Source organism: Thalassophryne amazonica, chromosome 22 (assembly GCF_902500255.1).
Source record: "Thalassophryne amazonica chromosome 22, fThaAma1.1, whole genome shotgun sequence".
NCBI lineage: Eukaryota > Metazoa > Chordata > Actinopteri > Batrachoidiformes > Batrachoididae > Thalassophryne > Thalassophryne amazonica.
In genome coordinates, this window is record NC_047124.1 from 29,035,774 (window position 1) to 29,058,940 (window position 23,167).

General features: G+C 39.7%; 1 protein-coding gene across 1 annotated transcript; it reads right to left on the reverse strand.

The window, feature by feature from the left end:
• Positions 1–1,763: 1,763 nt before the first annotated feature.
• On the reverse strand, positions 1,764–22,777 carry LOC117504426 (zinc finger protein 331-like). The gene is made up of 11 exons (XM_034163905.1): positions 22,654–22,777; positions 22,267–22,469; positions 18,329–18,439; positions 13,889–13,984; positions 13,640–13,750; positions 13,411–13,528; positions 9,347–9,541; positions 8,242–9,240; positions 8,179–8,199; positions 4,366–4,367; positions 1,764–1,775 (listed from the first exon to the last, which is right to left on the reverse strand). The coding sequence occupies exons 1-8, from the start codon at positions 22,670–22,672 to the stop codon at positions 8,267–8,269; spliced, it is 1,827 nt and encodes a 608-aa protein (XP_034019796.1). The 5' UTR covers positions 22,673–22,777; the 3' UTR covers positions 1,764–1,775; positions 4,366–4,367; positions 8,179–8,199; positions 8,242–8,266.
• Between the last annotated feature and the right edge of the window lie 390 nt (positions 22,778–23,167).

Below are 23,167 nucleotides of genomic sequence, written 5' to 3' on the forward strand. Positions count from 1 at the left end.
ATATTTTAAAAGTATTGAAGGTTTGTCCCATTTTGTGAGGAAATGCAGCATTCCGACTCTGCAGAAGTGTCCTTAGTTTAGACTGAAGGGTTCAACCAGGAGGGGGGTCAAATCCAGTCCCACTTTCAATACTACAAATTTAAGATGAAACATAATTAAATCCAGTCAGTCGTATCAGTAAATATGTTTTTCACAACACAAACAAGATATTTAAATTAACATTTTTATTCAGATTGTGCTCTGACTTCATCGCAACGTCAGACATGTTCATCCTGGTGCATCTAAAACTGCAGACATGACGTATTTAACAGCTGTTGAAAGATGGAAGCACTGATCTCACTTTTAATTCTAAAAGCTCTGTCAGATTTGTAGAAGATGGGTTGCTTTTAGGTCTCGTGTGTGTGTGTGTATGTGTGTGTATATAAATTCATCTTCCAGTTGTTGCAGATTCACAACTCTCTTCTCTAAAAGCTCATTTCCACCACAGACGGAGTAAAGCTGATAATTATGGACAGCACAGTCAGAGTTATGAGGTTAAAAGGTCAAAATCTTGACTTGAAATCATGAGATTAAAGTCAAAGTTTCATCTTTTAACTAGGAATTAAATAAGTCAACAATATTTTAAGAAAGAGTCAAAAATTTTCCTTTTAAAATCATAGATATGAAGGCAAAATGTCAACTATTTAAGAAATTAAATGTCAAAATCCTTACTTTGTACGTCATAATTATGAGACAAAGTAAAAAAAAATACTTTTTTTTTAAATAGGTCAAAAATTATAATTAGACACTAAGTCAGAATTTCACATTTCTGAGTCATATGAAAATTTTTAACTTTTTGTCGTTACAAAGTTGAAATGGTTGAAAATTTTTGGTTGTAATTTTGATATTGTGCAATTTTCTTTCTTTCTTTTTTACACATGAATTCCATAATTATCGGATTCCATTTTCTCACTCATCGCTTTGTGGTCTTAGTTCATGATTCATGCAGTATTGGACCTCAGATGTAATTGATTTGTTTGTTTTTTTGGTGTATTTTTTTAAACAGAGACCAATGAGCTATTTGTTGTGATATTAATAGTGAGGCTACTGTTAAATTTAGTATTTAATAACGGCACTATTTATGGTCAAACAAATGAATTAGAGTGTTGTTCTGCTTGCGGTAGCTTTGGAGGCAGGCGGCCATTTTTTTTTTCTACTTAAGCCACTCCCCCCTAGCCTGTGTGAGGCGTTCCATTGGTTGCTTTAGGTTGCTAAGAGATGATGGGCACCACCTCATTTGGCCTCCCAGTCAGTCTCGTAAAAAAGGATAAAATTTATTTTAAAAAAAGAATTTTAAAAAAATCAGTTTCTTTTTCTAAATCAAAGCTAACAATTAATTTTTTTTCTCATTCATTTAATTTTAGATTTTACAAAGGGAAAGAATACAAATGAAATAAATCAGAGTATTGATTCAATCACTTTTTGTACTCCTATTTTCAATAAAAAGTGAAGCAAAAAAAACAAAAAAAAAAACATTGATTTGTAAATAAGTAATGTACAGTTTGTATCTGTAACTTGTCAGTCTGTCATTGGTGACAGAGTCTGTCTTGCTTATAACGCACGCTACCAGTAAATAAAAAAAGGAAAAAAGTATATTTAGACTGTATGGTCCCTTGAAAGCAACTTTTAAATTAATATCTGATGTATATTCCTGTAACATTGCATTTTTATCTGAGGAATGATGTTATTAAAAAATTGCAAATAAATTGCATTTCCTACAACTGTGTTTCTCTCATCTTTTACGTGACACTACTAAAGAAAAAGTGTGTGTGTGTGGGGGGGGGGCAAATTTTATATTTGCCTGAAGAGGGACCTCTTAGTACCATATCACCCCAATAGAGCGCTTCGCTCTCAGACTGCAGGCTTACTTGTAGTTCCTAGGGTTTGTAAGAGTAGAATGGGAGGCAGAGCCTTCAGCTTTCAGGCTCCTCTCCTGTGGAACCAGCTCCCAATTCGGATCAGGGAGACAGACACCCTCTCTACTTTTAAGATTAGGCTTAAAACTTTCCTTTTTGCTAAAGCTTATAGTTAGGGCTGGATCAGGTGACCCTGAACCATCCCTTAGTTATGCTGCTATAGACTTAGACTGCTGGGGGGTTCCCATGATGCACTGAGTGTTTCTTTCTCTTTTTGCTCTGTGTGCACCACTCTGCATTTAATCATTAGTGATTGATCTCTGCTCCCCTCCACAGCATGTCTTTTTCCTGATTCTCTCCCCTCAGCCCCAACCAGTCCCAGCAGAAGACTGCCCCTCCCTGAGCCTGGTTCTGCTGGAGGTTTCTTCCTGTTAAAAGGGAGTTTTTCCTTCCCACTGTCGCCAAGTGCTTGCTCACAGGGGGTCGTTTTGACCGTTGGGGTTTTTCTGTGATTATTGTATGGCTTTTGCCTTAAAATATAAAGCACCTTGGGGCAACTGTTGTTGTGATTTGGCGCTATATAAATAAAATTGATTTGATTTGAAGAGTCACATACAGTGCCTTGCAAAAGTATTCGGCTCCTTATTTCACACATTGTAAGTTGTTTATGCCATTTCAAATACAAAAAACAAATTAGGCTTCTCAATATAAAAATTTCTAAATTAATACTGACAAATACTTTTGCAAGACATTGTAAAAGTGTGTTTTAACCTGTAAAGGGGTCTATTGTGCAAAATCTGTTTTTACATGCCTTGGAATTAAATAATTGCTGGGAGCTAATATTATCCATTATCAACGTCCCATTAGCTTTCATTTGTGTGTGCAAAAACGTGCCTACTATGGGCAAGACTCAGGTCAGAAGTGTCTCATTTCAGACTTCCTTGACGTCTCACTGAGATGTGAGATTTGTCTAAATTTAACCTGGAGCTTTTTCCAGTGGAACCTATGGTACTCTGTGTTTATTAGCTATGCTCACTTATCTTATTGCTTCAATTAATGTTGTTTTTTAGCACTTTCAGTTACAACTGAAGGTCTACCGTGTTTCTTTGGCTCCGCGATAATAACACGTAATGCATAATGCTAAGAAGCCGAGTGCTGTAGCATCTTGTTACTGCATTTTAACCCACGTGGGTCAAAATCCTAAACCATTTCCCGAAAAGGTGAATCTTGTTCGTATTTGGTGATATAAGACTAATTTATCTGAATACTAACAAAATTATTAAAAAAAAAATCTAAAGAAAATCTTATGACTTAAATAGTGGGGAAAAAAATGGACAATTTTAATGTTCATTGTGCAACTGATTACAGACAGTAAATGTGCTTGCTGAAAATACAGTTGTATGCAAACTTTTGGGCACCCCTGATATAAATCATTGGTTGTTTGGATCATCAATTTCAGTTAAATATATCATATAGCAGACAAACATAGTGATATTTGAAAAGTGAAATGAAGTTTGTAGGATTTACAAAAAGTGCAATAATTCTTTAAACAAAATTAGTCAGGTGCATAAATTTGGGCACCCCAACAGAAAAAATACATCAATATTTAGTAGATCCTCCTTTTGCAGAAATAACAGCCTCAAAACACTTCCTATCGCTTCCAATGAGAGTCTGGATTCTGGTTGAAGGTATTTTGGACCATTCTTCTTCACAAAACATCTCAGGTTTGTTGGTTTCCGAGCATGGACAGCCCGCTTAAAATTACACCACAGATTTTCAATAATATTCAGGTCTGGGAACAGAGATGGCCATTCCAGAACATTGTACTTGTTCCTCTGCATGAATGCCTTAGTAGATTTTGAGGAGTGTTTAGGGCCGTTGTCTTGTTGAAAGATCCAGCCCCGGTGCAACTTCAACTTTGTCACTGATTAATGAACATTGTTCTAAAGAATCTGCTGATATTGACTGGAATCCATGTGACCCTCAACTTTAACAAGATTCCCAGTACCTGCACTGGCCACACAGCATGATGGAACTACCTCCAAATTTTACTGTAGGTAGCGTTTTTCTTCGAATGCTGTTTTTTCAGCCATGCATACCAACCCTTATGTCCAAATAACTCAATTTTAGTTTCATCAGTCCACAGCACCTTATTCCAAAATTAAGCTGGCTTGTCCAAATGTGCTTTAGCATACCTCAAGGGACTCTGTTTGTGGCGTGTACACAGAAAAGGCTTCCTCTGCATTTCAGCATCTCTTTGTGCAAAGTGTGCTGTATAGTTGAACAATGCACAGAAACACTATCTGCATCAAGATCATATTGGTCTTTAGAGCAGGCCTGTGGGTTGACTCTCACCATCTTTCGCTTCAGCTTATCTGAGATTTTTCTTGGTCTGCCACTTCGGGCCTTAACTGGTACTGTGCTTGCGGTCTTCCATTTCCTCACTATGTTCCTCACAGTGGAAACTGACAGCTGAAATCTCTGAGATAGCTTTGTGTATCCTTCCCCTAAAGCATGATGTTGAAAAATCTTTGTTTTCAGGTCATTTGAGCGTTGTTTAGAGGCTCCCATGTTGCCACTCATTAGAAGAGATGCAAAGAGGGGAAACATTTAGAAATGGCCACCTTAAATACCCTTTCTCATGATTGGATTCACATGTGTAAGGAGGTCAAGGGTCAATGAGCTTACCAAACCAATTTTGTGTTTTCTGTAAATAGTAGAAACTTCATTTCTCAAATATCAGTGTGTTCGTCTGCTATATGATATATTTATATCCAACCCATTTTTAACTGCTTATCTGGAGCAGGTCAGCCCCAAGGTCTTTTCCCATGTCCTCCAGCTCCTCCTGATCAGGATATGACATGTGCCAAGTGTTCTGGGAATACCCCAGGACCCTGGACAGGTTCCTGACTCCACCTTAGTCATCAACCTCATCTGCTGTTTGTCGCCTTACCGACCCCAAACCTCAGTGGGATATGTGGTGACTCACTAAGAACATTGTTTTGTGGTCATCACCTTTACAAGAAAAAACAGGTAAGATCTGATGGTAGAGAAGCTTGAATCTTCGACTGGACTGGGTTGCTTGACGTGAGGACGTTTCGCTTCAGATCGCAGAAGCTTCCTCAGCTAAAATTCTTGCTCTGGTGGTCTGACTTCTGTCTTGACTCTTGTAGAGAAGAATAATCAAGAAGTCACAAAAGCTGGAGTTTTAAACCTAACCAGACCCCTCCTACCAAGAGGCAGACTGCTATAGGCTAGTGACTAAACAATGGCTGGATGTAGAATGTGTTGCAGTTAAAAAAAAAAAAAAAAAAAAAAAAATCTATTTAGGGAGCATTTAATCCACTTTAATCTTTTTTTTTTTTAATAATTATTTAGCCCTCTGCAGTCCAGGGTATATAACTGGCCATTTTTGACTACTTTTGGTTTTACCTTTATAATGTGTTTACCTGGCCTTGTTTGGTGTCATTGTTTTCAGCACAACCTCACCTGTGTGACTTTACAGTTTCTCATTCATTGTAACCTCCTGTATTAACACAGTGAACCTAAAATCACACAAAAACATAAAATCCAAGAAGAAAAAGTTTGAGTTTTATGACTGAGAAAACTACAAACTTGTTTAACAAACTATTTTCATAACTTAAAATGTAAATATAAACTGTAAATTTCAAAAACATGTACAAATGTAGCAGCAAAAAAAAAAAAAAAGTTAAATACAACTATTTTCATAAATGCAGGAAATGCTTCAGGTGTTTTTTTGTACAATTATTTACAAAACAGATTTCACAATAAGATTTAGAATTTCAAAAACATATGTACAAATATAGTGCAGGAAATGCTATTACTAAGTTATTGACAAAACAATCAGATGTCAAAATAAGATGCAACAGAAGTTATTTGTGCCACTCAAAAATCAATTCCTGTCCAATACAACACAGAGGGGCACATCGCAGGCCTGACACTTCCACGATGTGTCACTCCTCTTGTTGTCCACCTGAAGGCACCGTTGGCACTCAATCTGCCTTTTGGCGAGGATCTGTACCTCTCACAATTAGCACAGGAACGTGGTTCTGGCTCCTGTGCTGTGGGACACCTGTTTTGTCTGTGCCACACGGATGACACACCAGCTCCACCGTAAAGTCCTTGTGTGTCATGGGCTACACTTGCTTCCACTGCTGATCTCACAATGCAAGATGAATGCATGTGGTTGCAATGTCAAGGAAGGGCAGCAACACTGTCCTGTACCAGCGTGCAGTTTTCCGATAGGTGGAGTAGTACTGAATGAGCTGGTCAGATAGGTCAACCCCACCCATGTTTTTATTAGAAGCCCCCTTTATTAGAAGCCCCCTCTCTTATCCATCTTATAGATCCTTTCAGATTTTGTTTTTGTGAGAGCATTTGCTCTCCCTCTGGACATCCTCGTCTGTTCTCCCAGTATGTGCCACATGCTTCAAACTTCATGTTAGCCAGGTCCATGAAGTTTGGGACTTGTGTAAAAATTGTCCATGTAAATGTGGTACCCAGTACCAAGCAAGGATGGCTGGATCAGGTTAATGACTACATTGTACGACAGCCCGTGTTCACTTGTGATCACAGTCCTGCCAGTGTAAATGGTGGACTTGAGTGTGTAGCCATTACTTGAAACAGCCAATACAAAACGTTTCATGCCCCATTTTGTTGGCTTGTCCTTCAAATACTCGGTTTCAGTTTTTGCCTTCGTCACCACCATCCTTTCATCCACTGCCAGCACCCTCCTTGGGTGGTATTAAGCCTTGCAGCCACTGAGGATCTCATCATAAAGAGGCCTGACTCGAAACAGTTTGTCATAACCTGCTGTTGCCTTTTTTCTATCATTTTCTACATCCTCATCTGGATCACTTAGGTGGATGTTCCACAATATCCTTCTAAATCTGTCTCTGGACATTACTTTCTCTGGAAAGGGCACAGACAAAATATGATGTTTCCAGTAGTCCTGGAGACTTGGCAGTGACACCAACGACATGTATATCAGAAGTCCAAATCATTTGTACAGATCTTTCATTTCAATGTCTGTCCAGTTGTATTTTTTCCCCTAATGCCTTGTTTTTTGTTGCAAATTGTTCTAATTGTGTCAGTTGCAAAAAACAAAAGAAAAAGGTGTTTTGGACTTTGGGTGGAAAGTATATCAACCTGGACTCCTGGTGTTCTCCGAGGCTGAACTCTGCTTGCTGCTGGAGTGGTCTCTGCGTCGTCCTCCGTGTTCCAGCAGTCAGCGCTGGGGCACGTCTCTGCTGCGCGTCCGAGCAGAGATCTAGATCTGGAAACAGAAACGCACATTCCGACCCTCTGTTCAGCTCTCCACACGCACATTGGTGGATCCACCTGCTTTGGTTGCTCCTCCAGAACAAAACTGGGATCATCTCTTTCAGAGCCAGAATTCTGACTGTCTGTTTCAGACTCCTGATGACGCGCTGCATGCGCCGTCTTCCTCCATTTCAAAAAATAACTCAAGCGTTTGCTCCACATTCATAAAACGCCTCATCTTTACAAAAAAACGCCCAAACAACAAAACACTAACCACACACGCTTTCCACCAGTAATAAAGAGAAAGCGACCACACAATCAGACCTACATGGCATGGGTGGGTTGTGATCAAACACATGTGGGTTAGTGACTTCTGGTTGGTGGAAATTCATGAGCCAGCCAACCAATGAGGAAGAAGGAGTCATATTTCTTCCCACCGTTGTCGCTGTTGCAGAAGAGAAGGAAATGATTCTTTTGGCTGCCTGTGTGTACATAAACGCACAGCAAAAAATGACAATAATAAACGCATGGCATAAAAAATACTCCTAAGTTATACTAGGCCTATTAAAATTTAAAAAGTGCTATAAAGGTTTAAGTCTCCACATTCAACACGCATTGAAAGTGCAGTGCCTCAGAGTGCAGCAGATTGTTACGTCCGCTTAATTAGGTCATGTGACTGTTTAGGCGAGAGGGCGCTTCATGGGACGCCAGAGGGTTAATTTAGGGTGGGCGTTTAAGCAACTTTTATTTATAAAGGAGGGCAGATACTTGAGGCGGTTCTGACGCCCCGACAGGGTAGTCAAAAGATATCCCGATGATCTGCCACCTCCATAGTGCACAAACATAAACATTCAGATTCAAATAAAACAGTGGACAAAGATGAAAACACCAGGAACAATTTTAAAAAGTCTGCTGTTGCGACACACACGGAGAGGTAAAACAGCAGCGGCGCTATACGACTGAATTGTGTCCCCACTAGCCTCTCACATACATCTAGTACGTACTCCAGTAATCGACGTTTGTCCATACTGAGTAGTGGGATGCAGCCACCATCTACAAATATGCGACGGTCTATTTCACTTCTGATTTCAAGTTGACAGGTCGGGCGTGTGAGTCGTCAAATGTCTTTTTAAGTTCCCCTGCTGGGAGAACGTTTTCTCGCAGACTGTGCACTTAAACGGCTTCACGCCATTGTGGATGAGTGTGTGTCTCTTCAGGCAGTTCAGCGTGATGAAGCGCTTGGAACACTGTGAACACACATACGGCCGCTCCCCCGTGTGAGAGCGCATGTGAACAATCAGGTGACTTTTGGTGGAGAAGCCCTTCCCGCAGTGGCTGCAGGTGTGCGGCGTCTCGCCCGTGTGACTCCGCGTGTGCAGCAGCAGCTCGCCTGAAGACAGAAACGACTTCCCGCAGGTGGTGCACAAGTAGTTCCTCTCGCCTTTATGCATGTGGATGTGTCGCACAATGCCCGCTTTACTGAAGGTTTTGCCGCAGATGGTGCACAGGTTGCTGGGGCCTTCGTGCAGGCGCTCGTGCTGCTTGAGCGAGTACTGGCAGAGGAATCCCTTGCTGCAGCGACAGCACGTGAAGATCCGGCCTCTCCTGTGGAGCCTCTGGTGCTGATAGTACCCTGACGAGCTGGTGAATCCTTTCTCACACTGGCTGCAGTGATACGGCAGCGTGTGTAGCTTCATGTGTGTTTTCAGCTGATTCGGAAGCTCAAAAACCTTTTGACACTTTGGACATTTGATCTCTTCTTCTGTGAAGTTTTTGTTGATGGGGCGCGTTGTCAGAAACCGCCTGTCACCTCCCATCGGCTCTTTTGGCTTCCCGCGCTTCTTATTTTCCGTGTCTCCTTTTTTCTGTCTGCATTCCTGTTTCTCCTTGAGTCTCTTTTTTGGTTTCTCCGGATTTCCATCTTGTTCTTTCTTTTCATCCGCGATCAAGTATTTGTTTTTTGGCTGAGTCCCTCGTGTTGATTTCCTCAAAGATCTCTTTTTCTGAACAGGACCGACTTGGTGCTTCTTCTTCAGGTGGTGAGTCAACGAGCACTGAGGACCTGAAGACGGCACAAAACAGAGTCCCTTTTATTCAGATGTCAAACTGCAAATTACTGTGAATTTTTCCTTTGCAAAAACCGAATCTAACCAACTGCTGCCACTAACTTTTATGACCTGACTGGTTCTCCTCAAAACAATCGTCTGAATTCTGACGTGACCCTTCTTCCTCCAACACCACCAGAATTTCGTGCTCATTCTGGAAATCCTCGTTCTCGCTGTATGTCTCGGAGAACGTCTCCGCTTCAGTTTGAGCAGGAAGAGACAGAACGGATAAGATGACATCATCACCGCAGCAAGGAGCTGAAACAGAAGACACGTTTTGAAAGTGTCTAATATTGTACTCCATTAAATTGGAAAATATCGGCAATGTAAATGCCCGCAGGCAGAACTTTGTGTGCACAAGGACATACTGTGAGGAGTAATTATGCAAAAAAGACCTCAGAGATATTGATATCATGATATTTCCATGAAGGAGAAAGAGAAGAGACTATAGAGATTTTAAAAGAAAGACTATAAAAATTCTTTGACTTATTTAAATGGCCAGAAGCAAAGAGAACAAGTTGCTCCATAATGTGCGTGAGCCTCCAAAGCTGTTACGGAGTAGGTCATACATAAGGTGGAAGCAAAACGAGCAAAACAACAATGTATTACTCTGGTTTACTCTTTATTAAGAAAACAAAAAACTCTCCTGTCGCGGTTTGAGCAGCAAAAATAGAACAACGTGGGTGCATTGCTGAAATAAAATTGCAGTGGCCAACCAGAGCTGCTTTGTACGTGTACAAAAATAGCCAATCTTATTGAGCAATGTAAACACATGCATCTATCATGATTTTTACTACAACCATGTAAGGGATATTTGTGGATTCACCTTTCAGAGTGGATTCCATTCACAATATTTCAGATAAACATTACTGACAAGAGAAAACACTGATTGCTGAACAAGTGAACGAAAGGCCTGTGCTAACAGCTATCAGGTGACTACAACATTTGCATTTTCCTCACCGACTGCCATTAGCCAAACAAGGTACGTAATTGCAACAATATCGAGTATAAATGTTCTGTGTCGCGTGTAAAGGTGAAAACTTTCAGAAGCGGATACAGACCTGCTCCTACACAAGACACCATCTGGAAGCACTACAAAGGCATTGAACACTAACCATTATCAAGAGCAGCCAGCTAGAGTTTGGACTACTAAATATCTAGACCTGAGTTAATTTCCCAGTCACGCTATTGATTCATTTGAATCGTACCAGCCTTGGTTGGGTGAGTAACAGTGGTGGCAACAATTCCGCTAATCCGCTAATTATCGAAGCTAACATTTTCATTATTGGATTAGCTTTTCAGATAACACTGAAAACCATCATTGGATCAATTATCTTCCAATAAATTTTGGTCTGATAATTTTTAGACTGCTAACATATTATTGCAAGCTTAATGAATAAAGATTTAACAGTTAATAAACATTTTTAAAGTCTGACATCAAAGATTTTAGAGCCTACCTGTTAAATGTTCTGTAGTAGACGTACAGTTCTATCTTCTACAGACAGAGGAGAGCTGGTTTCAAGAGAAACCGCTCTATCCTCTGCAGTCAGAGAAGAACTGGTCACAGAAGAAACAAAATGAGACCATTTCTCTTGACACCCTACTAACCAGCCGGCAACATCACCCAAGTCATCCAGAGACATACAGTTTTAACGTATGGTTAAATTTTTAACCAAACTAATTTTGGACAAGTTAGGTGAAAACATCAGCTATATGTTTTAGTTTTAAAGTATTGTACTAATTTTAAAGGTGTGTGACATGGTGTGTGCGCAGTGCATTATGGGTACTGTAATTCACGACAGGAGAAATGCATTTGAGACGCTCTGATCAGGCTCCACACGGACAACAGCATTAAACCCTTTGTATATTGTGCCTAAAACTCTCATGAATATATTATCTGGGTTTATAGACGTTATTGTGTTTGCTTTATGTAAAAATGCCAGAAGCTCAGATTGCTTCTCCATTATTTTCAATTGGAATCACTGTGAGTTGCAATCGCTTCCTGTTTGCGCTATAATGTCCTGGCTATTGTCCTTTACAACACTGTTTGTCGTCTTTGTTTGAGAGTAATTATATATATATATGTGTGTGTGTGTGTGTGTGTGTGTGTGTGTGTGTGTGTCTGAAATTTGGTTTGTGTTTATTAAATTCCATGCAGATTAAACGTAGCAGACACGGATTATTTGGAATAGTTCTTTTGGCAAGTTTTCATGGTCTCTACTGCCATCTACTGGCCAGTAGTGTTCATGCCAGTATTATCAGGTTATATCACACGGTTGTCTAATCACAACTTGACTTTTGGCTTGCAAATGGCTTTTTTTTTTACATATAAAAAAAGGTATATTTTACAAAAGCACATTTATATGTAAACACCAACACACACGTCACATTAATGTGTTTGTTTTTACATAGAATGAATGAGTCAACCAATCAGTGTAAGCGGAGACTTTTTTACCCATAATCCCATTGGCATCTGTGTGTGTTTGTTACAAAACTTCAGAATTAGTGCATTATTTAAAATTAAAAGATATGTATTACATTTTGACTTTGTACAAATGACAGAATTTTCATTAATGTAGTTATTCTATACAGAATAATTTGATTTAGAAATCCGAGGATAAGCACCGGCACCAGTGGACTTCGGGGCCTATGCAGGACTTACTTCTATGTCATGTCCCTCATCCTAACCCATTAAGAGAAAGTGATCTGCAAGGTTGCTTGGTAGCTGAATCCATATTCACAAACTGCGATACATCTGGAACTCTGGGAATTCACAGAAAATTTTCATCAGATGTATTTAAGTAACTAACCAATGCCGCCTTTAAATGGCCTATCACTAGTAAATGAAAAGTATGAGCTGACTATTCAAAATAAATAACGAATTATGAAAATACCGGTGTACTGTGTTTTATTTTTGGTGCCATATGCCCTGAGATATTATGCCATAAGCACAGGGAATTTGCAGCCATCTGGGAATATGGATTTCTGTGATATCACATAGGATTCCTCCATTCAGAGCCAGTTTGGCTTGTGTTTTGAAATGGACAGGAAGAAAGGAATTGTTCACATTTGGAAGGTGTTTTTGTGTAGTTTCACATGGAATATGTCGAAATGGTGAACAGGTGTGTTATGGGAGGGTGCAAAGTCCACCATTTACAGCCACCTCCAAAAAGACAGGAAAACTACAGCATGGAAAAGTTATGTTAGTGGACATAAGACACCAAACGAATATCCGCCACAGGCATTGAACACGTAAAAAATGATTTAATGGCAACAAAACGATTTAATGCAATCATTTCATGAAGTGCAGTCATTTAATTTTGTTAGCACCACTACAGCTAGCGATATTACAGGGCCCACTCATTAATTATTAATAATTATATAACATCTAAATAGATCCTTTTCATTTGATTGGTGGTTTGTATGTCACGTGATATGGATTATTCGTACCATTTATCACTGTGTTCCATTTACCGTGCAATTTTGGTTCCATTTAAGGTGCAATTTTGGTTTTGTGTTATTGCATACCACAACCACAGCGCACGCACACTAGCAGCGACAACGTTCAGATTAAAAACAAACATGTTAGGGTTTGTTTTTGCACGGCATCAGGTACGGGCTACATTGTTTTTGAACTTTCTGACGCTTTTTGCAAGTTGACTGAGAACAATTTTGGATTGAACTGAACTGCTATTTAAAGTTCCTGTTGGACTGTTTCCAACCTCTTGACCTCAAAAGACCAGTGACGCACCACAAAATGTAAGTCCCTTTTCTCTTGTTTATAAATTAGTATAATATCAAATGACAAGGATCTATTTTAGGTGTTATATAAAACAAATAATGAATGTTTTTTTTTATTTGTTCAATTTATATTCTTATCATTGCACTTGTAAAAATTTAGTATTTATATATTATAATCTACAAATACGCTTTGCAGTGCAGTAGAGAGTGCAGTTTCATACACATACTTGTATATCACGGCCCGCACAAGTTAAAGACTTGGAAGAAATTATTTATAATCAGCGATAAAGGGGATTTTTTTTTATAAATAGTGTTGACTGGACTAAGATATGCCCTTTTAACTATCTTTGTAAAAGAATCTTAAATATACGGTCTGTTTCACTCACCATCGCTCAGAGTTCCCAGCTGTGTGTGATGAAGCAGGAGTCTCTCCAGGGCAAAAGGTTGAGACAGATCAAGGCCCAGTTCCTGTGTTGAAGATGTTTCGGTCAGCCACGCTGCTGTCTGACAGACGGACCAGAGAGGCAGACAGGCAAGAGAAGGCAACAACCAAAAACATAAGAAACTGCAATAGCACAAAAGAGTGCACTGCTTAGTGCTTGGAAGAGTTCGTACCTGCTGCAAGTCCGGTACGGGCAACAGCTGCTCCAACCTAGACAGGAACTTGGACACCAGCTGCTGCAGTTGTTGGTTGTAGGCAGATCCATAGTTTGCAGAAAAAACCTCCTACAGAGAGCAGAGAGGGTTTTTAACGTAAACCAAAAACAGTGGGAAAAAAAAACACCCATCAACACCCAACCGGAAACCTGGTAGATATCTGCTTCTGTGCTCTTTAGAAGGCTTGAAAGTCAGTGAAACACGCACCTGGAAGAAGCGTTCCTTTTCCAGTGGTGCATTCAACAACTTCTGGACGAGACCGGCAAAGTTGGTGTACAAAACCTTTAGTGCATCGGCGCTCATCTATCACAGGAGAGACGTTAATGAGGTGTGTGTTGCATGTTTCACTCTGAAAATGGAGGCAATATGAATACAAATGGGCATAATTCCTAAATGGTTCATGTGACATTTTTGTTAAATACCAGTAGAACATTTCTCTCCAACACTGCTCGTGGACAGCGACTGCCCTGCATGTCTTCCATTTCTACCTGCTCTAATCACACCTGACTAATAAACTCCGGTGTCTACTAACTCTAAATTGGCTGCGTACACCTGACTTGAGTTCTGACTTTTGGGTTGAGAGAGTTAGAAAACATGTAGGGCAGGAGCTCTCCAGGAGCAGGGCTGGAGACCCCTGTACTAAACACAGAGTGCAAATGTGCAAAAACATCATTTCCTGCAAGATATAACAACAGTTGATGAGAAACCAAGTTGTGGAGAATTCTGGAAAGCAACATTAGATTAGAAATACCGCTATACCTTGCTAACACCTCAGGGGTCAAACTGGGTTTCTTAAGATGTCTTCCCACAGTAATATTAAAACCTTTAAAGCTCTCCAAATTGCCCAGTTTGTAGTACAAATCTGAAAATACACTTAATGGAAACGTATGTAAAATGAAACCCAAATATTGCAAATAAAATTTATACGCTCACATGGGGTGGTTTTTCAAGCGATTAAATTTTTTTTTTTTGTTTAGCAGTACTAGAATGGAAAAACTTTTTCTGCTATTACAGGTCACATGGCGTACAGAAAAGTCACAACACTCTAAAATATATGTGGACAGAGAAAGCGACAGAGAACTTGAAACACCTCAGGAGATGACATTAGGGCAATACTGCATTCAAAACTAGATTGCCAAGGGCCCTGTGGGTTACTGGCTTAATCGAAGCCCAAGGCAAAATGGCCATTTTCGGCATAAAAATGGCCACCATTTCCAAATGAATGAATCAACGCAAATAATTTTGGGACGGGAACAATGTCAATGACCAATACTGTGCCCTTGTTAAATTAAAAGAAAAGTTATTTGAATTTTTTTTTTTCAATTTTCAATACCCAAATTGGCTGTTTTCAGCATAGAAATGGCCACCATTTTTGGTGGCACCAAACGAACTAATCTACGACTATAATTTTTTTATGTGTAATATGTCAACAACCCATATTACACCCTTGACAAATTAGAAAAAAGTTATCAGACAGTTTTTGAGAAAACTGTCTTTAAGTGCTCAAAATGGCTATTTTCGGCATAAAAGTTCCATTTCCAAACAAACGAATGTACGAATATGATTTTTAGACAGGAACAAGGTCAATGACCTATATTATGCCTTTACCAAATTAGAAAATAAGTTATCAGACAGTTTTTGAGCTATCGCAATAAAGGCATAATGACAATATCGCCGACTACAACGGATGCAGCACCACAACGTAGGGTTACGACTGCATTAATATAGTGCTTTTCCATCTGCATCAGATGCTCAAAGCACTTTACAATCATGCCTCACATTTACCCCGATGTGCCACACAAGGTACTTACTACTAGAGCCCGACCAATATAGATTTTTTTTTTTGAGGCCGATGCCAATAACGATATTTGGATGAAAATGTTGATAATCGATAAATCGGCTGATTTGCCGATAAATCAGGCGATATTATATATATATATATATATATATATATACACAAGGTCTGTTAGAAAAGTATCCGACCTTTTTATTTTTTCCAAAAACCATATGGATTTGAATCACGTGTGATTGCATCAGCCAAGCTTGAGCCTTCGTGCGCATGCGTGAGTTTTTTCACGCCTGTCGGTTACGTCATTCGCCTGTGAGCAGGCTTTGTGTGAGCAGTGGTCCATCCCTCTCGTCGGATTTTTATTGTGAATAAATGTCTGAACGATTTGGAGCTTTGCTGCATCAATTTTTTCCAGAAACTGTGAGAGACCTCCAGGTGGTAACCATTCAGAAAATTCAAATGGCGGTGCCACATGGCGCAAAGCAACACCGTGATGAAGCCTCACAGGACATGTTCTGGCATGTCCAGGCTCATCCACAATTTCTCGGTTAGACACACGACTGAAAACCCACCGACAGCCGTCTGAAAGCCATCTCAAAGCCGTCCTGTGAGACCAACACGGAGGTGGTTTTGTGCCGCGCCATGAACGGCACGGTGGCGCATCCGTCTGCTTTTCTTTCCATGAAAAAAACTCCTGTAACAGTGGAATGTGCCGAAAAAGTACTGATGTCCACATCTCCTGCCATTTTTGTGTAAGTCAGATGACGTCCCGGATCAACAAAGCCTTCACGTTGGAAATGATCTGGTTGTTTCAGCCTGTCGATCGGCGCGCGGCACGCTCTCAGCAGCTGTGGGCGGTCTTTAAACCGGCTGGAGCACTCCTTAATCTGTGTAATCCCCATAAAATCGTCCCTCAAAGCCATTTGAATTTTCCGAATGGTGTCCACCTGGAGGTCTCTCACAGTTTCTGGAAAAAATTGATGCAGCAAAGCTCCAAATCGTTCAGACATTTATTCGCAATAAAAATCCGACGAGAGGGGTGGACCACTGCTCACACAAAGCCTGCTCACAGGCGAATGACGCAACCGACAGGTGTGAAAAAACTCATGCATGCGCACGAAGGTTCAAGCTTGGCTGATGCAATCACACGTGATTCAAATCCATATGGTTTTGAAAAAAATAAAAAGGTCGGATACTTTTCTAACAGAACTCATATATATATATATATATATATATATATATATATATATATATATATATATATATTTTTTTTTTTTTTTTAAATGAATAAAATGTTCTTTTTTGGACCCTTAATGGCGAACGGCAGTAATTCCCAAAACCCTTCCGGATGACCAGTGAATCTGAATGTTTCAACCTCTTAGCAGTAAACAAATTTTTTCATGCTAGAAATAAGGTCTACACAACATGGGCATAATAAAAAGTGTGACCGACGCAATGAAGCACATTTGACACATTACTATATAAACTGAGTTAATCAAACTGAGTTTAACTAAAACGGGAGAAATGTGGGGTGAATATAATCGCAAAGTTATTACAAATAACATCCTTATAAACTTACTTGTATGCTTTTGTCAGCCAATCAGTGCAGTGTGACGGCAAACTACTGGGGCCGGTGATGAACACACCAGGGGTGTAAGCAGCTCTCACATTAATGGAGTCAGAGCTCCATCTACTGGATAAGCAGTGCAAGGACATTTTACATTGCCAACACAAACATTATTTCAGTAACTGTTCTGTTTATGAGAAATTATCGGCGTTCTATCGGCAAAATTTCGGCTGATAGTCAGTACTTTGAAAAGGGCCTATATCGGCCGATATAATCGGTCGGGCTCTACTCACTACACACCGGGAGAAACTAGGGGATTAAGGACCTTGCACAAGGGCCCTTAGTGATTTTCCAGTCAGGCTGGGATTTGAACCAAGGATCCTCTGGTCTTAAGCCCAACACTTAAACACTAGACCATCACCTCCCCTATCGGCCGGTAACCCAAATAAAATAAAATAGCAATAGCATGAGTTAGCTTTCTCTCACTATGACTACTGGAGTTAGTTCTTGTAAGAGCCTCCCTGGAAGCACAATTATCACAATAGGACAAAATCCAGCAGTCGCATTTTATCAGTCAAAACGCTGTCATTTCGATAGTGCTTTTGTCAACAATCCCCCCCCCCCCAAAAAAAAATTTGTGCAAAGTCATAATGGAAACGCAATTAAGTTCACAACACTCAACACAGATTTTTTAGCAGCTAAACTGGCAATGAATCAAGGGAACTAGTTGCGGGTTTAAACTAATCAGTCGTGGTTTCTGCTTGTTTGGACACTGGAGCAAGAATTTTATTTCCCTCCCTTCCTCCCCCCCAAAAACCAACAACAAAACAGATCTTAGATCATTAGTGGTTAACATCTGTTTTTCCATCAACAACAAAATCTTACAGCTTTTATTTTCAAATACAAGTATCCTCCATATTTGTTTATCTGACTCCCTTAAAGCAGTCACTGTGAAAAATCAGTTTTTAATCTATTTGTTAAGGTTAAGAGTTTCATGTTAAACATCCTCAAGTCCCACAAGTCTTTGTCTTTGCATGTAGAAGTTATGCGTTCAGAAGAAAAACACTAAGCCTGAAACGGCTGTTTTTCAACTGTGACGTGTCACAGGAGTCTATTTCTGTATTCCTGCTCGTTGTGATAGATACACACTCAGTTGTTCTACTCTCTGTGCCAAACCTACGTGGTATCTGGCAGAAAAATAGGACATGCCCCCTTCTGAAAGCAGAAGAGGCGTGGCCAACATCAGGTCTTTTAATTTTTTTTACTGTGTGTATTTACAATAAATACCAACCAGATGGTGAGATGAGTTCAGTTCAGCGCTGCAGGCATAGATTTTATCCAAGTGGCTTTGGATGATCAGCAAGTTAGCTAAGCCATCGCCACGACATAACTCCAGAACCAGCTGGAAGAAGAAAAACATCAAACAACGTGTGAAACTCTGAAGCCACTGCAGTGTGTTTGAAGAGCCACAACTGATTTTTCTTCAAATAATCAAACTAAATATGTATTAACTCTTTTAGTAATCATATTAAGTAAATGATGAGGAAGGATAATTTTGATAATTTTCTTCCAGCCTCTCAACAATGCTATTCCATTATAGTTTAGATAAACGAGTTTTGACTTAGTGGCCACCAGAATGGCTTTGGAAAAGAAAGAAACTGATAAAGAAGCTTATTTTGTGCTATACGAGTATGTAACTTTAAAACCATAAATGTTGAGAGAGAATGAAGAAGTGTCTGCTTTGGCTACATTCATTAAAGACTTTCTGTGGCACTGTCACAAGATTTTCTTAAAAAGAAGACCTGAAAGTTCAGCTACAGTTTGCTAGAAGGTACATCTGAGATGCAAGAATAGATCTGATGTTTTGGTGAAAGAAAACCCTCCTTTGTACCACTTCATCGTGAAGCTGTATAACTGGGATACAACATGTAAAACATTCACTACGCACAATTTCTCCAATCACATCCACAGAAGCCTGTACCTTCTTCTGGGTTGTCTGGGTGTCTTTCCTCACTCTTCTCCTTCTTGCACAGTCACTCAGTTTTTGAGAACTGTCTACTCCATACAGATTTACCACAGAGTGCTATACTGTTTGTATTGCTTCATAATTGGTATAAATAAAGTCCAAGACATATTCAGTGACTTGGAAATGTTCATGTAGCCATCCCCTGACTGTTTGAAGAAAACTGTCAATAAAACTGATTATTTAGAGGTATTATACCAACGGGGCCCATTACTTATGCAACCCATCATCTTGGCTTTTATATTTTTAATTAAATTATATCAAGTTGTCAAGATTTGTTTTAAGTTTGAGTTTAAGAAAATTAATTTTAGAAAATTTTTTATTGAGAAGCCTGATTTACTTTTTGTGTTTGAAATGGAATAAACAAATTAAAATGTATGAAATATCAAGTGGCACAATACTTTTGGAGGGTACTGCGTGCACACCTTTTTTATTCCATTTTTAAATTAATCCAATATTTTGGATAACATTAAACTTCATTACAAAATTAAAAATAGACTTTTTATGCATTTACTATTAAAGACCACCCATAGCCCACATGCAGTACCTTCACCACGCACCAGGTGACAGCACTGTACACTTTAGGAGACTGCTCCAGAATCCACTCAGTCACCTGAGCTATAGTCAATCTTTTCACCATTTTCTAACTTTTTTTCCAAACTAAGCAGTTGCATTTTTTCTTTTAATAACATATAGAATCAAAAACGTTTTAAAATAGGGACTGAGATTCAGGGTTTTTACTGGCCCCACATGTTCACGGGTGGAAAATCTTGGTTCTTGCAAATGAAAAATCCAGAGCCACATAATTTACAAAATCTGAGCTTCTGAATGATCTTTTGTAGGATCCTCACCTCTGCACTTTCAAATTAAGTTACATCCAGCTTGACTAAACACTTTCAAACAGTTTTAACTGCACACATTCCATTTTGCCAAAATGTGCCAGACTTCAGTGAGAATGTCTCCACACTATTTCTACATAAAGTAACACTTAAAAGGCAGATTTATTTCACTTTTTGGGCCACCAGTTTAAATCAACCAAGATGAATGCCTCAGCAAACAGCATGGATGATTCCACAGACTGATGGAGTTACTTGTAAACATTTCTGCATGACTTGAGATAATTCAGGAGTAACGAATGACCTGAAAGACTGTGGACCGCGGATGCTCCTGGCCTCACAAACCAGAAGCCTGTTTTGTGGGCACAAGGCAAAAATACTTTTGATGTTTTTTTTCTTTTTTTCACTCAAACTCCAACTGCCATTGCTGTCCAATAAGTAATTAGAAGTTACTCAGACAGGACATACCTCCACCATGGCCACAAATTCCTCACCAAACACCCACTTTGACTTGCTTTTAACATCAAGCTTGTGGAAATTCAAGAGAACAGAAAGACACTATATCCTCCACCAAGGCTATAGTGTTTTCACCTGCGTTTGTCCGTTTATCTAACTTTTAGCAGGATAACTCTAAACATACCGAGAGGATTTCAATGAAATTTGATGAGCAGGTAGTTCATATACTGGGAAATAAGTTATCCCATGTTGGAGGCGATCTAAAATAGCCTATATTGTGCAACTGAGATCCAGAAAATATTTGGTACAGAGTAACATTTATCTGACAAAAAGGTTGTGAGAGGATGTTGATGAACATTAGTGAGCAGATGGATAATGTCCTTGAAAATTGGGGCTTTTATGTTGAATTTCCACTGATGACGCGACCTGCGCAGTAAGGTACAGGTACACAGAACATCAGAAGCAGCGAAACACAGATGTGACAAAATAGGAATAACAGCCAGTTTTATCTGAAAACAGCCATCTAACAAGGATTAACAGATATCCCGTAGTGTTAAAGGACATCTGATCCAGATGCACTTTGACAAATCCATCAGCCATTACGGAGAGTGGCTCACCTCCTGTGTGATAATTATCATGAAATCTTTTCCCCCCATTCTTAGCATGCATGTTTTCCATCAAGAAAGGGGAAAAATTGTATGACATGATTGGTTTTTTGACACAAAATGAGTGTTGGGGAAAGAAAAATATGGCGGAAAGTACGTGACACCTGCAGGCCCTTTGACCGCGGCAATCGGGAGGACACATCCCTCCAAGCCTGCGACTCCCCATCTTTCCTGGCTGTCATCTGACAGAGCTGCCGTGGTCCAGTGGTACCAAGCTGGTAGATGGTAGGGACATTTATTTATATTGCAAATACCACTTTTCTGGTCATATCTGATCCTGGCTTGCAGTAGGAGTTCCTCATCATGCTGCCACTGTTGTTGTTTATACCGAACAAGAGCAGCCACCTCCTGCTGACCAAAGCGGGAGCCACTGCATCCACCTTTTTCAGGTTTCAAATCCCGCAAAACTTTAGAGAGGTCGCCGCGCTGCGAGATCTCAGTGTGCTGAGATCAGTTCTCGCTCTGAGAACTGAGTATCTCCTGTGCTTGCATTGAGAACTGCATTCAGACGCTCTGATTGGACTGCACTTTAACCGCTGCACACGGACACCATTAACATCGCAACATAAAACTATTTTTATATTGTGCCTAAAACTCTTGTGAATATATTCTCTGGGTTTTTAGACGTTGTTATTGCGTTTGTTTTATGTAAACATGCGAGAATCACAGGCTGTCTCTCCGTTATTTTCACTGGGAGCTGCTGTGAGCTACACTCGCTTCCTGATCATGTCATTGTGGGGGAAAGTGAAGTCTGCTCTTTAACATCTTGATTATTGTTCTTTACGACACTGTTTGTCCTCTTTGTTGTAGACTAATATATATAAGATGTCTGAAATTCGGTTTCCATTTATTAAATTCCAGGCAGATTAAACGTAGCAGACACAGATTATTCGTTATAATTGTTTTAGCACGTTTTTAGGGTATCATGCATGCAGTCTCTTATTAATGTGATGAAAAGCATAAAAAAAATTACATTTTTGTAGTATAATATTAATTTACAATTGTCATCGTGTGGATTCTCTATGTTGTTTTGACTGCAGCGACTCTCTGGCGTGAAAGGGATTATGGGATACATGAAAACCCTGAATTCCCAGATGTGTAGGCAACTTTACAGCACTTGCAGAATAACAGCAAAATGTGCTATTTGTTGACCCTAAATCCAACATGACAATCAGGACGGTGTTGATGTCTCTTAGAGACGACGACTTCACTGGAGACGCCTAAAGGTCACATCTGTGTCATTCCTCACCCTCGCTCGGAGACCCAGGACGAGCTGAGCCTTCTGATCCGGATTCAGGAGGTCTGGAACGATCTCTGTCACCAAAGCGATGAAATCCACCAGCTTGTCGTACTGCAGCACGTTGTGGTGCTTCACAACTTTCCACATGAAAGCGGACATCAGCCTGACAGGAGGCACCAGGAGGTGCAAGGAGGCCAGAGGGAGAGGAGAACCTGCGGAGGAGACAAATACAACTTAACCGGACAAAAACACATGTACATGGTCTCGGTTCTACTTCACCATGGTTAGCATAACCGGCGATTAGCTTGACATATACATTACTAACGCCGTTATTTGTTGACATAAAACAACAATTTACCGACGAAATCAAAGAACTCGCTAAACGACAACACAAACCTTCACTTTTCCAAGCCATTGCTACAATTTTGCTTCAAAAACGCGCCCCGACACCGAAAAACACAATTTTAGCATCTTACAGCGCACTTCCGTGTTAAACATACTGTGCCCTTCAAAATAAAAGTAATTAAGGAATGAAAAATAATAGAAGAGCAATTTAATCAAGACGTCTTATTTAACAGCTAAGAAAATGTAACATATTAAAATTTAATACATTTGCAATATCAATTCCATGTGTAGCAATGATTTTCATAAGCAATAATAGAAGAGTGAAAAAGTTACAGAAATCATTGAAAAATGCAAGTTCTGGTCACTAGATGGCGCACGATACCCAGTTTTCTTTTGCGTTCACCTGAAAGGTTCCATGACGTGATTTGGATTTTTAGTTATTTCAGCTAATTGCTGTTTTTGTGTCTGTTTTACATCCATATTTGAAATGTGAAATGAATACAAGTAAAATAATTAAATTATTTATTATGGCTGCTCATGTTTTGCTCAGGCAACATGAAAGGAA

Coding starts and splice junctions, on each gene's coding strand:
- LOC117504426 (XM_034163905.1), bottom strand. Junction 13,985..18,328: donor TGAACTCATCTCACCATCTG/GTTGGTATTTAT, acceptor CTCCTGTGATAG/ATGAGCGCCGATGCACTAAA. Junction 9,241..9,346: donor GAACCAGTCAGGTCATAAAA/GTTAGTGGCAGC, acceptor TGCCGTCTTCAG/GTCCTCAGTGCTCGTTGACT.